Source organism: Eutrema salsugineum, unplaced genomic scaffold (assembly GCF_000478725.1).
Source record: "Eutrema salsugineum unplaced genomic scaffold, Eutsalg1_0 scaffold_8, whole genome shotgun sequence".
NCBI classification, from domain to species: domain Eukaryota; kingdom Viridiplantae; phylum Streptophyta; class Magnoliopsida; order Brassicales; family Brassicaceae; genus Eutrema; species Eutrema salsugineum.
Window position 1 is genome coordinate 926,866 of NW_006256414.1, and position 18,638 is coordinate 945,503.

Sequence of the window (18,638 nt, forward strand, 5' to 3'; positions counted from 1 at the left end):
TAGTTATAAAAATAGCATTATTTTATGTATTTCCCACTTGTAGACAATTTTTTACCGATTTTGCGTGATGAGAAAAAATAATACTCATACTATTGTTTATGTCTGGTGTTCAAGAGATTTTCTAATAATCTATTACAAAAAATAAATTTAATTTACGAAAGAAAAACTAGGAAAAAAATCTCTTTTTTTTACGGCACTAGGAAAAAAATCTATATATATGTTCATTTGAATTAAAACTATGGAAACTGATAAAGAATTCAACAAAACCAGGATTCTTTCTAGTAATGATGAAACTTATTACAAATAAGAAAGAGTACAAGTACATGTAATCTCAGCTTACAATGAACCTGCTCACTACAAAGCAAAAAATATTTTTTCCAACAATGTTTTCTAAACCCTTTGATCTGCTACTATATATTAACCCCAAAAGCAGCAGCATGTTTGCAGTCAAGTGAGAATTCTGGATTATACCCACATCTCTGCATCCCATTAAAGTTGAGGTTCCATACATTTTCATTGCTGGATGCTTGTGGTATATTATCCTTTCCATCATGGCTTTGGCTTCTGGGTGCTCCATGTTGCTCTTCGACCACTATTGTCTTCCCCTTTCTGGCTGCACCACAAGCATCCTGCCAAGTAGCAGCAGATGTTGTTGACTTAAGCAGCAACAACAACAACAATTCAGATAGATCGTCTCTCCTAAACTTCAATCTGAGAAATACCTCTTCTTCTACCGAAGTTGTAGATCCATCTTGTTAGCTGCAAAAGGTAAAATATATCTTTGCTTTTATTCCAAAATTCTGTTATTTACATGATTTTAGGTAAGGTTTCCAATACAAAGCCCTAAAATCATGTAAAGAACAGAATTTTGGAATAGAAGCAAAGATATATTTTACCTTTTGCAGTTCACAAGATGGATCTGCAACTTCGGTACAAGAAAAGGTATTTTTCAGATTGAAGTTTGGGAGAGACGTTCTATCTATATATATGTTGGTTATTTTTATACAATAAATAAAAATAAGATGCCGTCTAAAACGAATAAATAAATATGATAACACATCACACGTCACACATATTTGTGAAATACACTATAAATAAAATTTCATATATAGTCAATCAATTGATTTTAGATTATAGACCAATAAATGCTAACACCGAAGTTGCCATGGCTGTAATGATAATTCTCCCACCTGCAACACCAAAAGGCCAAACATATTAATTTTTTATGATTGCGAATTCAATTATCTTCCTGATAGTTGGACTTTTATTATGAGAAAGTCAAAATAAAAACATCATTTTTTAAAAGAAGAAAAAAATGAGGTTTTCATCTAAAATATAAACAAGCTATTTTAGCATGTAAACATAGACCAAATGATGTAGACGAATAAAAAAAAATAATCGAGGACACAGTATTATGCTCACCTTCCATAGTTTTAACAGAGAATGAGCCACTCGGTGACTGTGCAATTGGCAACCCGGCTGTGTCATACCTTAAAAAACATTTAGGAATATATAATTGAGCTATACGAGCATTCTTGCAACAGTGTGATATTCCTTGGACCGCAAGTCTCAAGCATACGCTGCAATTTGCTGGATCAAGATCAGGACTACACTGAACCATTGTGTCTAATGTATACGAATATTCGTCGAATTGATTCACTTGTCCCCTATCCCTCACATAATACGGCGTCGAAGAAGACAAAGAAGACTTTGATGCTGTGAGGATAATTAGCTGCTCTACCTTATTAGATAAAGTTTGTTGGAACGGGTTGAAAATGGAATCAGGAAAAGAATCGAGAGAGTATCTAGCGGACCAAGGTCCGCTTTCTACGAGACTGTAGAAGGAGACATTGGAGTATCGAACCATACACTCCTCATAGAATATTATAGCATTTTTTTTAGAAGTGCAGTTGTTTTTAGTGATCTCTAGGGTTGCGGTCTTGACACAGTCCGAACAAGATGTTTTGGTGATATCTCCTCTACAGAGGAACTTGCCATGGACTGTGTCGGGGCTAATACCGATTGTGACATTGGAATAGGTTCCAAGAGAGGAACGGTCGCGGAGAGAGGAGAGTAGGGTATCAAGGTTTGATTTGTATGGGCTGGTTTGTTTGAAGTTTTCTGATAACTCGTCGCAGAAAGTGTGCATGTGTTGAGGCTGGGACATGATTTTTTGAGATAATAGAGAGAGGAAGAAGAAGTAAGACAAATAAGCAGAGAATCTGATGAAATTTGCCATTTTCTTGTTCTTTCTTGTTTGTGAAGATACATTAAAACAGAGGAGAAAGCAAGCAATATATAGGGAAAATTCTTGTTTTATTTTAATTCATTCAAATATGTAACGTCCTATACCAAATCAGAGGGAGAACAGATCTTGTATCTGCAGGTGAATTAATCAGATGATTTCATCAATAAGAGTTGAATCCAAATTTCTGAACAAAGAACATCATCTTTTATTTACTTGTTCTTTAAACCATAAGACAAAAACATAAAGTTAATAAAATATTAAACTTTGTTAACGTATGAAGTGAAACATGGACTTGTTCTATATATATATATATATATTGAAGTTTGGAAGACAAGATCTGACGCAAAGACTAAATCTTCAAGGTCAACACAAACAGTTATTTGGATTTTCGGTAGAATCATCCAAATATATGACCATGGTCATCAAAACCAAAATCCAAATAAGATATATAATCTAAAATCCTGATCAAGTCATTTAGTTGAATTTGTTTTTTTTTTTTACTTTTCATATTTCATATTTCATTTTTGTTTTTTTTTTTTTGTTAAAATATTTCATTTTTGTTTGGAAGTATTTTTCTAGTTAAAAATGTTGGAAGACCTCATTAATAGCTAACACTCTCTTAGTTAGAGATCTCTAAATATCATGGTTTAATCCTTCCTTTGAAACAATATTCGGTCATAATATTTTTCATGTAATACCATGTTTACTTTATTTTGTTTGGTGCTTCAAACCCTAATTTGAAAACAGCTTAGAAATTAAGGATTCAAAATAACCATCTATTATATAATAGGAGAGTTTTCTCTTCATCTAGGGTGTCCACATCAGCAAACCATAAATAAATATGTATTTAATACATATATATATATTTATTAATGATATATTAAGTATAATTAAATTTAATAAAAATGATTTTAGTGTTAAAAAAAAAGAAATAAATGACAGTTGATGTATCAATAATTAAATAACTTTGTACTACTAAATAAATTAAAACTATCTATATTTTATTAAAAATGATATATTATTAAACTGAAAAAATTAGAATAAACAATAATAATTAAAAAAAATCAAAAGACAGAAAAATAGAAGAGATAATATAAATCAAAATATAAAAAAGAAGATGAAGACGAAATAATTAATATTAGAAGAAGAAGATAAAAAACCAAAAAAAAAAGAAAAAAGAAGAAATAGAAGTTGAAGACCATGAAAAAGAATTTTAAAATAAAAAATAAAAAGAAGAAAAATATGAAGCTGATGAAGAGAAATTTTAAAAAATATGAAGACAAAAATGTCAAAGATAACAAAGGAGAACAAGATAAATTTTAGAAAATATGAAGACAAAGATGTTAAAGGTAACTAAAGAAAATAGAAGATGAAGATAACAAACTATGAGAATATGAAGATGGAGAATGAGAAAAAAATCAAAAAAATAAAAAAATACACAAAATTAAAAAATTAAAAGAAGTTTATAATATAATTAAGAAAATTTATTGTTATATAGACACTCTAATAAAGATAACTAACATAACAAATGAATTAATAACACAAGGCAAATATAAGAAATTAATTAATATACTAAAAAAATCAAACAAATTATATATTAAGAAATAATATATAAAACATATAAAATATAAACAAGATTAAAATTCGTGTGAAGTGCGGACTCAACCCTAGTTTGTTTAATTAGTCTCTAAAGCAAAACAGAGCAGCGAGAGATATTATAGTTGAAAGAAAAAGAGCCTTTTTTTGTTAATTCATTCAAAATAACATCCAAATGAAAATGTTGTACCAATTCAGAGGAAGAACATGTAAAAACCATATGAATCATCAGATGATTTCATACTAAGACAAAATCATAATGTTGACTCATCTGTTTACTTAGTCTCCGAAAAAAAAGATACAGAGGAATGGAATGTTTCTTGCCGTTTTTGTGTGTGATTTTTGTTGTTTAACAAAACAGAGGACAGAAGAGAATCTGTAGTAGATAGAAAAGAGGCTTTTTTTTTAATAATGTTGTTGTACAAATTCAGAGAAAGAACAAATTTATGTAAAACTAATAATCTTCACGAAGACAAAATCATAGAGTTGACACAGTTGTTTTATGACTATTGAGCAAAACAGAGACTTAGTCCTACAATATAAACTGACAGAGTTTGAAGCAAAGAGAGACGCACTTATTGCAGATTCATGGCGGCGAATGGGAGAAGAATCAAACCATGAACAGGATAGGCCTGAGCTGCAAGATTTGTACCAAACATCATGGGATAGGCTTGTAGAGCTGGATTTGTTGTTGTACCTTGAGCTTCAAGATTTGTTGTACCAAACATCATAGGATAAAAACCAGCGGTAGAAAAGAACAACCCGGGAAGAGATATGGCAGCTGAAGGAGGAGTCGTGGCAACATTAAAGCCAGAGTAGCCAGATGCAGAGGAGCTACTCTTAGGTCCACATGCTGTGCATCCGGATGCTGGGGAAGAAACAGCAACGGTTTCATGGGGTCTCTCAACACTCTTTATGGGAGCAGAAACAGGAAATGTAGAGGATGATGAAGAAGATGTTGTTCCACCAGCAGCAGGGAAGCCAAAGCCAGAATTTTTCATGTTTCCTTCCGTTGTAACAGTGGTTGTCCTGTGACGATGATCAGGTATGATTCGAGGAGCAAATATCGACGGCGATGGGGAAAAGAAAGCGTTTGGCCTTGAGCCGGGAGAGACATGAGCAGGAGGAAAAAATCCGATCCCACCTGAACATGAGATTAGTCAATTACAGAGAGATCTATAAACAGAAAATGTTATTATTAAAGATATGACTAATGAGTTAGTTACCTTTGTCTCCGTGTTTGTAATCTTCCCACCTTAGTTCTTCATGGCTTTTATGTTGGTAAGAACTGGAAGCAGCTATGGAAGTAATCATATTGCGATGTCCTCGAAAATCACAATCTACGGGTGTAGGTGCATAACGAGGAAACCTACTACCTTGTTCAGTGGTTGGTGGGTTTGATCCAAAATGGTTAAAGGGAGATCCAGGAAAGTAATCAACACCAAATCCGGGAAACGAACTGCTGAATGGATTTTTCGGGCTAGTGTTTGAAGGCCAAACAGAACTAGTCTTGGCAAAATCTTGCGTTGGTCCAAACAGTGAAGAAACACTCGCTGGAGGAGGAGAACCAAAAACAGTTGTGGTAGTTGATGTATTTATTGCCGGCGGGAAACCAACGTCGGCTCTGGCAAAATCAAAACCGTTCCTAATCACTGAAGGAGAAGCAAAACTAGTCTTGGCAAAATCTTGTGTTGGCCCAAACATTGAAGAAACACTCACTCGAGGAGCACCAAAAACTGATGTGGTAGTTGATGTGTTTACTGCTGACGAGAAACCAACGACAGGTCTGGCCAAATCAACACTGTTCCTAAACTGTGAAAGAGAAGAAGAAGCAGTCTTGCCAAAATCTCCATAGCTAAAGGATGTCGAAGTGTTTGCTGCACTAGCTTGGACAGGAGTTTGCATTGACCCATTTATAGGTGATGTGGGACCAGCAAATGCAGAACTAACTGAAGTAACAGCAGGATGGAATTGAAACATGGTTGGTGAAAAATTTTGAACTGGAGATGAAGTTGAGGATGTGGTAGATGGTTTGGGAGCAGCAGATGCACCAAAACCAAACCTAGGTTGCATTAAACCACCAAAAATGGTAGGGCCAGAAGCTTGCGCTGGTGCAGAACTAAACGATGTGGCAGAAGGAGCGAATGCGAAACTGGTTGGTGAAGAAATCTGTCCTGGAGATGCAGTTGAAGACGTAGGAGCAGCAGATGCACAGGAACCAAACCCATGAGCTTGTATTGGCCTCACGAATGTAGATGACGTGGGAGCAGCAGATGAACCAGAACCGAGGTTGTTTGGGGCAAGAGATTGCGCTGGTTCGGAACTAACCGGTGTGATGTCAGGAGGAGCCAATGGAGTTAGTGTTCCGGATCTGATTGGTGAAGAACATCGAACTGGAGATGATGTTGAGGTGGTGGAACCGATAGCAGCAGAATCATGTCCAAGAGCTTGAACTGGTCGGGAACTAGCCGGCATTGTTGTAGCGACAGATGATGCAATCACATTGCTCGGTTCGGATTCTTGAGTATTGAGTATGCCTGAAGTGCGACAATGGTAACAGGTAACAAAGACGCAACCACATTCCTCTGGCTTAGAACAATCAATCCTCATTCTTCTTTTGATCTTCAAACTGATAACAAGGAAAGATAAAAAGAAACAATTTTGTTCAACATTTGAGGATAACTTTAATCGATTGAAATAGAAAACCCCTAAATCGACAGATAATTTGCAGAACTTATGAAATCAATGGTTAACAGAGAATCTAGTGAGACGAGAGCGAGTCTATGACTATGATGAAACAGTCTGTAAAGGCGTGCATAAGACGGAAGACTAAAGCTTTCAAAAACCCAAAGCCCTATTAACAAAAAATATATCATCCAAACCAAATCAAGCAAACAGAAACAAAGAATATATCGATCACTATTCAAAAAGATCATAGCTTTACATTAAAAAAAAAAAACCCCCACAAAATCGTCAAGTGTAAGAAGAAAATTGAACCTTGGACAAATAAGAGGCAGCAACGACAAAGAGATGAAAACAGAAAGAAAGAGGAACTTACGGAGGCAACAATGGCGGGTTTCGGATACTGAAACTGAAATAAAAGTTAGGGTTTTTATGGGGAGATTGAAAAGGAAGAAGATGAAGACGAAGAAAAAAAGTGATCTTTCAATATATAAGAAAGGATTTCGTCATTTGCCCGCGTCGCTTAAACGCTTCTTTTTAAGACTTTTTTCTCTTTTTATTTTCAGGCGTTGTTTTCACGCCGGACGGTCTCGACATAAGACAAACCCATTATTCTTAATGCTTAAACGCTTAAACGCTTCTTAAGATTATTTTAAAATTTGAGAAATCTTCATCATTTACTTTTTTTTGCCTTGTAACTTTTGTGCTAGAGAAAATATAACTTTAGTTTATTAAACAGAGAATATTATTAAAAATGAACTCACAGCCTAAGCCATTTTAAGAAATAAATCGTTTTATATATCTAAAATGAAACTTTGGGTATTGACCAAACTGTTAACATGTGGCCATATTTTAAGAAAAAAAAAATGCTTGTATAGAAAATTTACATTTGAATCAAATATCGTTTAGTGAAGAATATCAGAGGAAAATATTTGAATTGAATATACATTGAGAGTACAAAGGAAAGAGAATACCAAAAACAGTTAAAGTTTCTTTGTTCCAAAATTAAACTCTCCCTAAAATTTAGTATATATACGTATGAGTTGAGATCAATGGAAAAGCACACAAAATATTACAAGTCTTTATATATTTTCAAGCACACGTTTTTAAGTGAGGAAACATGAAAAGCTCTTTCACATTCACCATCTTCTTCTTCGCTCTCCTCCTTACCTCATGTTAGTCATCTCTTTCTCAATATATTTATATATATATGTATATATATATATATGTAGTTTTGTACGTAAGCTTTTTGAATACGTTGTGAAAATAACGAATTTATGTAATGAGTTTGGTGTGTGTATATTTTATAGGTGTGGTGATGAGTGCGAGGATGCAAGAAGGCACAAATGATGTGTTGAGGCCTATAACATGCAATACCAATCAAGATTGCGCTAAGTTTTGCAAAGGTCCCATTCACAAGTGCCAATTTCATACTTGTGCCTGCGTACCCGGAAATCCTAATTGTTGCTAGAAACACCCCTACACACATCAATTTTCGTTTGCTTCTGATTCAAATATTCTTTTTTGCATTGGAATTATATTTATTTACACAAAGAAATAAAAATCTTATTCTTTTCCTTGTTCTTCGGCGATCCTAGGGTTTAACCATTACTTGTTGCAATTTCCAAGACGCAAAATTGCTACAGAACTGAACAGTACCATCCCACCATGTCACAAATATATAGAAAATTCTAAAACAATACTTAATATGAAAAGGGTGGGCGTATAATTTTGAAAGAAAGCAACTTTCTTCGAGTAATCAGGACAATGTACAAACATTTGTGCTACTGAAATTCTAAACTTTACTAATTTCATCTGCAAATGCATCCAAGATTATGCCTGATTGTTTTATGATACAAGGTAAAATGTATGTATATATATGCCTATAAAGGAAAGGAGGAAAAGATAACTTTCTTATATGTCTTAAACCCTTGAAATTGGAGAGAAAGTGACGTTAGGCATGAAAGACGAAAGTACTTCTTCTCTGGTATCTCTGTTTACCGGAGTTTCCATGTCAATAAGCTCTCTGAGTGAACTGCATCTAGACAAAGAGTTGCTTCTTTCTCCTCTTGAGGTAACAGTTTTATGCAGCTCGGCGACACAGACTGAGAATGCTTGTAAAGCTGAGAGCTTTGCGTGGAAGTTTACCTCGTAATGTCCTTCTCTGATGAACACCATTGTCATTGCCGGTGTGATCTCCTTCCCGCCCTGAAACGCAGATTTCTTTCAATATCTCAAGATCAAGAGAGAGTTGAGTTGAATAATACTTTGGTACCACAAGGAAAAGATCTTACCTCAATGAATAGTTCTAAGCCGTGGTGATTGTTGATGAGTTTTGGCTCTTCTGAAAAATGGGTTTCAGGAGTTTCCAAGACAAAAAGGTGACAGCCCATGTCCCATCCGCTACAATCACAGCCTCCACCTGATCTCCATCTCTGCAGTATCGGCGTAGGACATGAGTTTTCTGCATCAGGCAAACCGTGGTTTCCTGTTGGAACTATAACTTTCACCTCTCGACTTGAGAGTTCACTGTTCTTCATGTACCCAAAACTCTCATTGCTAGAGGAAGAGTCTCGAATAACTATTGCGGCAATCTCTAGGCCTGGATGTAAATCCGAGGCTGGCCAAGGATCAGATGCACTAGTCTCTGAACGTTTTGATAGCGTACGGGTCAGTCCTCGGCCGAAACTGTTCTGCCTTGGCAGCTTTTCTTTTCTTAGGTTCGAGTTAATTGAGCCATCATATACTCTGTTCTCTGTCTCTGTACTCGGATCCAATCCTCTTCTAAAACTGTTCTGTCTTGATAGCAGCTCATGCTTGAAGCCACTTCTCTGTGCACGTGCAATGTCAAAAAGAATGAATTCTGACACAGTTGATTCCACAGGATCTTCATATGGTTCTGGCTCTAAGCAGATGTGAGTTGAGACTTGCATCTGTCCTATCAACAAAGATTCTATACCTGAAACATTGAACCGCCGTTCACCGAGGTTTTTGTTGCTTCTTGCACGGATGTAGCGAAACGAATAGACAAACCGAGAGTCATTATCATCCATCCATGTACTGGCCATATACACATCATCCGGGTGGTCTAGCGAGAACGTGAAGACAGGCATACCAAGTTCATATTCCATGCTGAGATGGGCACGTAGATGAACAGGTGAAGACTTTCTGAAGGAAACGTTCCTTGAGAGCATATCTCTGCCACTGACCTTGATCTCGCCTGATTTTGGTATCAGAGGATTTCGATTTGAAAATGGATTAGAGAGTTTCTTGATACGGCTAAACCAGCTTGAACTATTCGTAGAAGAAGACTGATTGCTTCCCTTTGAAGAAGACATAAACGGCAATTGCATTCTAGCGGAGAATGACTTTTGCAATCTCGGTTCCATGTTTCTTTCTGAACCTAAAGACATAGCTGATCTTTGTTGTTGTTGTTGTTGTTGTTGTTGTTGTCTCGCGTTTGTGTTCAGACGAACCCCAAAGAAACCACCAGAAGAATATTGTTCCACGGAAAACCTCTCGGCATCTGATATGTTCCTTCTGCTTCTTTCCTTGGAAGCATGGTTTAAGAAACCGTGTCTCTCCTTTGCCTTGTTTCCCAGTTTTGTAGGTCTCGGAGGAATGCTCTTGCACGAGGAGTTGAGAACTCGATAGAACATAAACTCATCCTCTTCCCCTGGCTTCTGGGAGTTGAAGAAATCACGTAGAGTAGGGATAACGTTTTCAGAACATTGTGACATCTTTGCTGCGTTTGTAGAATTAACAAATCTCTATCACCATCAGAAAAAGGCCAAACTTCTGCAGAAGATCTGTTGAAGGCAAATACCTTGATCATTATTGTAATATCAGCTCCATGGACAAACAAGGAGCCTTTGATCTTAATGCAGAAGAGAAGCTAGCAAACAGATACAGAAAATGAATAGAAAAGATTACTTACGAGTCAGTTCTGAAAATGATGGAAGAGCAAAAGAGGATGCAAAATCTGAATGCAGCTTCTTGAGGAAACTGTCACTGTTCATGAACCTTTACAAAGAGAAGAAGCTAAAGTTGCAAATCTCGATAAAGAGGTCAAAATTCAGCTACAATTTTACAGATCTAAAGCCCCATGTAACATAGGAATCAACTAGTTGTGAATGTAATGAAAGCAACGGAAAAAAAAGTTGTACAAAAAATCATTATAAAAAAGACACAGCTTTAATTTCACTTGCATTCTAAGCCAATCATAGAAAGGGTGTGCAAAAAGAAACAATCAATTACCAATCGATGGTTTCAGAGTAGTGATCCTGAAGGGTAGTAGAATTAAAAGCAGATACAATCATTAATCCAACTAAAAATCAAAAGAAGAATATCCAGAGCGGAGAGGAGCCTTCGAAACTCCAGTACATTAAAAAAAAAATAACAACTTTTCTGTACATTTTCTTTCAAATCTCTTCTATTAAATATATAAGCAACTCCAAATAACAAGAGGAAAGGTGGCATTTTTAAGATTTTAGCTAAAAGAACTCATCTCTTTCTCAGATGTTACTCTTAATTTGATCCACCTATGGCTTTACATTTTCCTCTTAGTTTGACATTTTGGACTTCCCATCTTAAAATTACATTGGGAGCAAAAATACCGTTTAATCATGCTTCATGCATCATACCATATATGATAACGTTACACTTAACATGAAAAGTACCTCTCTTTGAAAAATAATAAGTCATGGAAGAACAGATGAATGGTATAACTAGCAATTTTCGAATCCTCTTAACATTCAGCAACCATGTTAAAAGCCCATATAGTTGCAGGTCATATTTCCAGCAAAAGATCTGCCAAGTTAAAGCCAAAAGCGGCAAGTAAAATAAAATTAAGGTCACTCTTCAATTGCTCAGAAACACAAAGTAGCATAATCAAGGCTTGAAGGCCAACATTTTGACAAGACATGAGCTTCAGGGTCGATAGTGATTCTCGCCGGCGACTGGAGAGAGAGAGAAGAAGAAGAAGCAGTGAAGACAAACTAAAAAAGCATGCTTTTTGTTATCCGTAATGGGCTTTAACAGAATGTTTAGATAAAGCCCAATTTGGTAATTATTAGACTATGGGCTTGATTGGTTTAACCGCAGCGGTTGCAGTTGTGAGTGCGGAAGTTTGCGGAACCGAACGATTGTGGTTTTGAACTTTATTCAGCGGTTTACACGACTGGTTAAATTTTTTAAAGCGAATCTGTTTGCAGGACATTTTTGACAGGCAAACCAACGGTTGTTTTAGAAATTAAATATAAAATTACCAAGATAAACATCATATATATTTATAAAAAAACAAAAAAAACTATATGATACATATCAAAATCACTATTTTAAAATAATTAATACATCTTATAAATAAATACTAAATAATTATTTTAAAAACTAATAAATTTTATAATAATATATTTTATTTCAATTATTAGAAACATCACCCAAAATTGTGTCTAATAATGTAATAGACTGAAAAAAATTTGTTCCAATACGTGGATCTTCTGGATTATCATATGTATGATGTAAAATTTCTTCAATTGATCTAATCAATTTTTAGCACGACCCCAACTCAAATCAACTCCAAATTGCTCATTAGTATTCAAAATACATTTTTTCTTGAGTTTATTTTTCCACAATGATTCGTTGAATCTAGAATCTAGAATATTTATCTTGAGTTTATTTTTCCACAATGATTCGTTGAAGTAATGCACATGTCATTTCGTTTAATTATGTAACTTTCTGAAGAACAGAAAAAAGAATTATAACAAACTAATTTTGTAATTAATAAGATACATATTAATAATTTTTTACTTTAAAAGTGGAAACAGAAAAAATTTATATATAAAAGATGGCCAACTCTTTCTATATGAGTGCCACCTCAGCATTTTAGAGTTAATATGGAGATGACATGTGTCAATTTTTAATTTGAAGTTATAATTTTTAAATAAAATTAATTAATAAATTTTAATATTAAGTTCTTAACCACTCAAAGAAAATGAAAAGTTTTTTTATTAATTGATTCTTAATTAACATTTATATAAATATTAAACAAAAATTTATGTTATAATTAATTAAAAATATTGATGATTTTTTGTATAAAAACTTTTGATTTTTTAATAATATGAAAAGTTTTTTTATTAATTGATTCTTAAATAACATTTATGTAAATATTGAACAAGAATTTATGTTATAGTTAATTAAAAATATTGATGTTTTTTTGGTATAAAAATTTAAAATTTTTAATGATATTGCATTTAAAATTGATTGATTTATAATAATATATCAATTGATTATTATGTTTTTTTTAGAAAAAGAAAAAATATATAAATTTGAAGTAGTTGAAGAAAAAAACCCGCACTTTATGTGCGGGGTATTCACCTAGTTAATATAAATGAACTAAACCAAAGTATTATGGCACTTACTTGTATTTTAATTTTCTTCAACTGATATGAAAGTCATGATTAGAAACTAGAACTTGATAGAAAAAGTGAGAAGTTTAGGGTTTATATATATAAGAGAAGATTAGTAGGGTTAGGATTTTATAATTGTTTTTAACGTGATCTTCTATTTTTTTTCTAGCGTGATTTTATTTTTTAAAAAATTTGTTTTATCCAATCGCTACCGTCCACAACCGCAAACGTTGGCGGGAAGCAGTTTTTGGATTTCAACGGTATAAAAAGATACGGAACGGTTTACATCAATTTTTATGATTGTGATAAAACGCAACTAACCGCTACCAACGGCAAACGCTGCTTTTGCGAGTGATAGCGGGCGGGTGAACCAATTAACACCTATATAGTGTGTTGTAGATAGCGTTTAGTCAACCAATGGCCTATAGCTCAGATCGAGAGGTCACCGGTTCGAATACGATTGAGCCCTATTCCACTTTTTTTTTGTTTTCCAAAATCCAGCTACTTAGTAAATTTATATGATATCACGTGATAATAGATGACTATTAGGATCTTATGGTAACTATGAGTATATGCTTGTGTTTGTGGCTGTGCGAGATACTGATATCTGCAAAGTGCAAGAACGAAACCAACACAAATATGAAAACACAACAACATTTCTAATATGCAAAATTCAAAAGATCATCAAAAAACCAAATACATAGTGCTCTCTTCTTCTTTACATACATATTACAAAACATTGATTACAAATAATGGAACTCTCATCAAAGCAAATCCACAATCACACTGTTCCCAATCTATGACCAAATCTCCATCAAAGTACGAAACTTTTTCTTTTGTATAACAGGGAATTTGTTCATGCCAGTAATGAGTAACCGAAAAAACAAAAACAGAGTCCAATACGCGGCAGTAGACCAAATGATGAATGCTTCAAGTGATGATTTTTATAAAAAGAAAAGATAAAAAGAAAAGGGAAGGGAACAAGGAGAGCGAAACCCGATACTGACCAGTGATGATGCACACGATATGAGAACAGTGTAGTAGCTTCTATCTACTGCAAAACCTATGGGGGACACTTCGGTAATGTAAGAAGACAAAACAATCTACTTGTTTCCTCTCTCGCTTTCCTCTTCATGTTTCTGTATCATCATCATAGCGCATTTCTTTTGCTTTCGAGCATTGATCCGTCTTTAAGAGCAGCGTGAGCTTCGTTCTCTTGTCCTAGAGCTGATAGAGCTACAGCTTGAAGATAAGATGCGATATGCCAAGCAGGAGATATCACTTGGGCTTGCATCGCATCGTTCAATGCCTCTTGGGGCATCTCATTCATTAAGTAACACAGACTTCTCCTTGCATAAACAGTTGGGGAAACCATTGTCCCGCCCTCTATGAACTGTCAAAACAAAACTCTTTTGGATCAGAAAATTGTGGTGGGAGTTGCCTAGAATATACTTACGAAAGCAACAAAGTATCTAACCTGAGAATAGCATTCAGCGGCATTGGCGAAGTCTTTATGTCGGAAAGCAACATCTCCCTTTTTCTTGAAGTTCAGTGAATCTTGCATCTGGTTGGTCCACATCTGGAACGAAAGCTGAAAACGACGCAACGAGCAAGCCAAAAAGAGGTGATCATCAGGTTACAATAAGAAACAAGGAAGACCAATTAACTGAAGATCCCAAAGTTATAATCTAGCCAAGGACTCGCAATGAGACATTTACAAGAATGATTAAGAACAAGTTTGGAATTAGGAAAGGAACCTCTGTGGCTGCACCCTCATCATCTTTATATCCAAGTTTTTCAACAATCTCATGTATAGCCGTTAGATCAGTTCTCAAGCATGCTTCTCCGAGTGGTGAAAGAGGCGTTGTTGAGGCACTGCTTGGTATGCCCATCAGTTGATGTGAAGGAGTCTTTCATGATTAACCAGGTTCTTTATTAGTCTCAGAAATAATCTTTTCAAATGCAAAAAAATATAAGAGCTAATGTGATTTAGTGTGAACAGAATTGTTTATAGAGTTAATGGTTGTAGAAAAAGTACCTCAAGGTCCTTCTGAAGAGGAATCATTGCAGTGACTAAAGATTTTGGGTTAGGCCGTTCTCGAGGCTCATACTGCAAGCATCTAGATGCTAACCGTATTAGTTCAGTCCCATCATCACTTGAAAATTGGCCCTCCAAGCATGAATCGATCAACATTTGAATGTTCCTGTCCCGTATAAGGTCCAGAGCCTACGAAGAAACAGTACAAGTAAAGTTTTAATCTGAGGAGATTTGACAGACACTCAGAAATGATTTGGTAGAGATGGGCCTTAATCAAAAGCTTACATGGCTTGGAGGAATATGTTTTCCACTAAGAAGATCAAGCAACAGAGTTCCATAACTGTACATCACACTTTCTGGTGTCACGCGACCTGTAGAAACAAACACACAAACTATTATGTCAAGAGAAAATTGTGCCAACTCCAAATGAATTTAAAAACTGATATGCAAGAAGCATATACCTGTTCTGAGATACTCAGGAGGTGTGAACGCCAGGTTGGTGCTATAACTCTTTCCATCTCTACTATTTTTCATCAGACCAAAGCACGAAAGCCTTGGATTTGAGTCCTAAGAAGAGAAACAAGTGACGATTTTATATGCACATATTAACAGGGAACAAAAGCATATAAGAAAAAACCATGTAAGCTTACATCATCAAAGAGAACTCTATAAGCATTTAGGTCATGGTAGAGTGCACGTCCTTTGCCGGTACAATACTCTAAAGCTTGAGCAATATGTAAAGCTACTCTTAGTCGCATCGCCCACTTCATCGGTTGTGACTCCCCTAGAACAAATCAATAGTTTTTGTTTACAAACTAAGCTTGATGTACACATACATAGAAAGGCATAACCAAAAAGGCGAGCTAAATTCTTACAGTGGAAAAGATGCTTGGCCAAGGTTTCGTTGGGCATAAACTCTGCAACAAGAAGTCTCTCTTCACCTTCATAGCAACATCCAAGCAGATTTGCCATTCTGTAGTTCCTTAATTGACCAACAGCTTTAGCTTCCTCCTATTGAAGATTAAAAAAATAGGGATTCAAAAATCCAAGAAGTAAACCCACCAGATTGCAAAAAGGTAAGAGCTTTAAGGAGATTCAGCAACAAGATTTTTACCAGAAACTGACGAGAATCAGGCCAAGCTTTCCTATTAAACCTTTTGACAGCAATACGTCTTTGATTATCCAATTTGCCTTTGTACACAACATTTGGAGCTTTTTCTCCATGCTCTGAAACTATATTCTCTGCAGCAAATCCTGATGTAGCGTTCCTTAGCGTCTCGATCGAGAATTCACGAAACTGAGGCAAATCATTCCCTTCACCTCTCCTATCATCATCTAAGAAAAAAAAGACAAAAAATCAACGATTAAGACAACAACAACAACAACAACAACAAAACCTAGAAAATTTTGAAGAAAGCTCGATCATAGCTAAAAGTTTTACCTAAGCCTGTGACTCCATGATTGGATCCTTCTGGCTCTGAAACGCAACAAAATGCACACAACTTGGAAGCCTCACAACCCATTCCAGTATTTCAGTCAAACCATAAACCCTAAACCGCGTCTCTTTTGCTAATTTATATCAATCGAGACTTTGAACAGATCAAATCCGTGTTGAATTTTTCAAAGTTCCCGAAAGGAAGAAAAAAAAAGTTCAGCTTGATGTTCTTCAACTTACAAAATGATACCAAAATGGTCAAAATCGAGAAAACGATCGGTGAAGAAAAAAAAAAACAAACTGAAATTGAGCAAAAGAAGAAAGAAGAAGAAGAAGAGGAGGAAGAGGAAGAAAAAGGAAAAAGGTGAAATGACGAATCGAGCCGCTCGTGTGTGTGCTTAGCTCGAGAGAGAAAGCTCAAGAACCGAAATTTTCTGAAACTTTTCTTTTGTTGCCTTTTTCTATCCTTTATTTTTCTCGAAGACAAAAGCAGAGAACTTTGCCAGAAAGTATAGAATTAAAAATTAAATCTTTTTTTTTTTGTTTAGTATAGAAAAGAAAGAGAGAAACAGCAAAGCAGCAGGCCTCACCAAGTCAACTCACCAGTGGGTCAAATAAAACTCAAGGAACAACTCATATTTGCTATCATACATAACAACCATCAATTTTTGAGTTATCAAAAACAGAAAAAAAAAATATCAAGATATTTTACATTTCTAGTTCATATATTTTCTTACATTACACGGTTTTATGAAGAAAAAAAAACAACAGAAATATTATAGTATAACAGTACTAACAAACAAAGAAATTTGTTGGAAGTTGTCTATTTATTTTGTATAAGTGTTACATCTTGTTTTAATCCTCATTTAGTCATTCTTGTTGTTGTTTTTTCACTTCCACAAATTTGCTCAAAATTTTATTTAATTGATTTTTCATTTTTAAACAATTTACTTTTTTGCATTATTCCACACAATTTATTATATATTTGTCCACAACTAAAATAGTATGAAGATAACAAACAAAAAATTGAATTGATTTATTATTTATTAATTTTTATTACTGTTGTTATCGCTCGGATTAAAACAAATGAATGTGAATCATAGCCAGGAAAAAAAACAGTCGCTAAATCAATTTACTTTTCTTGCATTATTCGATAAGATGAGTAACCAACCACAAGTTTGCTTACATATTTCTCCTTAATAAATAACAAATATATCCTTGTGATAACCCGTTTAAACACAGTGAGGCTATACTAAGATTGCTAGAAATTCGTGGATACGATTGTTTGCATTATAAATGTTAATGAACGGTTTATAAGGTTTTCATTTTTGTTTAAACGGTTTAAAAGGTTAATGCAACTATTAGAATAAAATGCATTTGAAAGTAATATTATCAACACAAGTAATCTGTTAGTTCATCTTTGTATTGTTGCCGTGTTATAATTCAAATTTAAATCTAAAATAGAAATATATATGTGTTTTACTTGTCGTGCTTTTAAAATAATCCGCTAAAACAATTCTTTTAAACATAGTCTGACTATGATTATGGAGTTTATAGATGCGAACATTTTGCACTTATAGTTTTGAAGGGTTTATGAGATTGAGACAGATGTAATGGTTGAAACAAAATGTGTGTGTGTGTGTGTTTTTTTTGTTTTTAAGCGAACATTTTGCACTTCTGTAATGGTTTCTTTGTAAAGTTTTATATTATGAAACAGCATTGTTATAATGCTGGACGCGTCGCATTGCACACACTTAAGCACCCTATTCTAATTCCATCTAATAGATTCGTAGCTGTCTTTAAATAGTATATATATATATATATATTTTATATTAACCAGTTCATTGCTAAATATGCACATACATGCCATTTGCGCTTACAGCTATATAGTTAACAATTTATCGTTTTCTCAAAACATAATGAAATACGAAAGAGGATAATTAATGGGAATGTGAACAAGAGAAAGGAAATTTGAGGTTCATCAAGATAATTGCCACCGACATAACGCTCCAATATTTTTGTTTATTTCCAAACAGTAGAAACGCCTTTTCACCGACCATCCCATCTTACCTGGCTACCTGCGATATCGAGATTTTTTCCACATTTTGTTTTGGTTCCTTACCTTGAAAAACAGAGTTTTTTCCCTCATTTTCTTGAATAATAATTTTAAATTAATATGTTAATTATAAAAATCAGGAGGTAAAAGATTTAAACAATTGATATGTTACTGTC

At 34.5% G+C, this 18,638-nt stretch overlaps 5 protein-coding genes across 5 annotated transcripts; 1 reads left to right on the forward strand and 4 right to left on the reverse strand.

The window, feature by feature from the left end:
* Positions 1-410: 410 nt before the first annotated feature.
* Positions 411-2,239, reverse strand: LOC18010002 (cysteine-rich repeat secretory protein 8). Its single transcript, XM_024160799.1, has 2 exons — positions 1,409-2,239; positions 411-629 (listed from the first exon to the last, which is right to left on the reverse strand). Exons 1-2 carry the CDS (start codon positions 2,237-2,239, stop codon positions 411-413), a joined length of 1,050 nt encoding a protein of 349 aa, XP_024016567.1.
* A 2,009-nt stretch (positions 2,240-4,248) lies between these two features.
* LOC18010005 (nuclear pore complex protein NUP98A) lies at positions 4,249-7,110 on the reverse strand. The gene is made up of 3 exons (XM_006391674.2): positions 6,903-7,110; positions 5,071-6,473; positions 4,249-4,988 (listed from the first exon to the last, which is right to left on the reverse strand). Exons 2-3 carry the CDS (start codon positions 6,452-6,454, stop codon positions 4,420-4,422), a joined length of 1,953 nt encoding a protein of 650 aa, XP_006391736.1. The 5' UTR covers positions 6,455-6,473; positions 6,903-7,110; the 3' UTR covers positions 4,249-4,419.
* A 536-nt stretch (positions 7,111-7,646) lies between these two features.
* LOC112082228 (defensin-like protein 278) lies at positions 7,647-7,997 on the forward strand. Its single transcript, XM_024149706.1, has 2 exons — positions 7,647-7,701; positions 7,837-7,997. Exons 1-2 carry the CDS (start codon positions 7,647-7,649, stop codon positions 7,995-7,997), a joined length of 216 nt encoding a protein of 71 aa, XP_024005474.1.
* A 415-nt stretch (positions 7,998-8,412) lies between these two features.
* LOC18009946 lies at positions 8,413-10,601 on the reverse strand. Its single transcript, XM_006391675.2, has 3 exons — positions 10,464-10,601; positions 8,821-10,335; positions 8,413-8,734 (listed from the first exon to the last, which is right to left on the reverse strand). Exons 2-3 carry the CDS (start codon positions 10,264-10,266, stop codon positions 8,450-8,452), a joined length of 1,731 nt encoding a protein of 576 aa, XP_006391737.1. The 5' UTR covers positions 10,267-10,335; positions 10,464-10,601; the 3' UTR covers positions 8,413-8,449.
* Positions 10,602-13,593: 2,992 nt separating this feature from the next.
* Positions 13,594-16,908, reverse strand: LOC18009970 (probable serine/threonine-protein kinase At5g41260). Its single transcript, XM_006391676.2, has 10 exons — positions 16,413-16,908; positions 16,086-16,306; positions 15,847-15,982; positions 15,622-15,755; positions 15,433-15,538; positions 15,257-15,342; positions 14,972-15,160; positions 14,691-14,843; positions 14,411-14,524; positions 13,594-14,326 (listed from the first exon to the last, which is right to left on the reverse strand). Exons 1-10 carry the CDS (start codon positions 16,492-16,494, stop codon positions 14,084-14,086), a joined length of 1,464 nt encoding a protein of 487 aa, XP_006391738.1. The 5' UTR covers positions 16,495-16,908; the 3' UTR covers positions 13,594-14,083.
* Between the last annotated feature and the right edge of the window lie 1,730 nt (positions 16,909-18,638).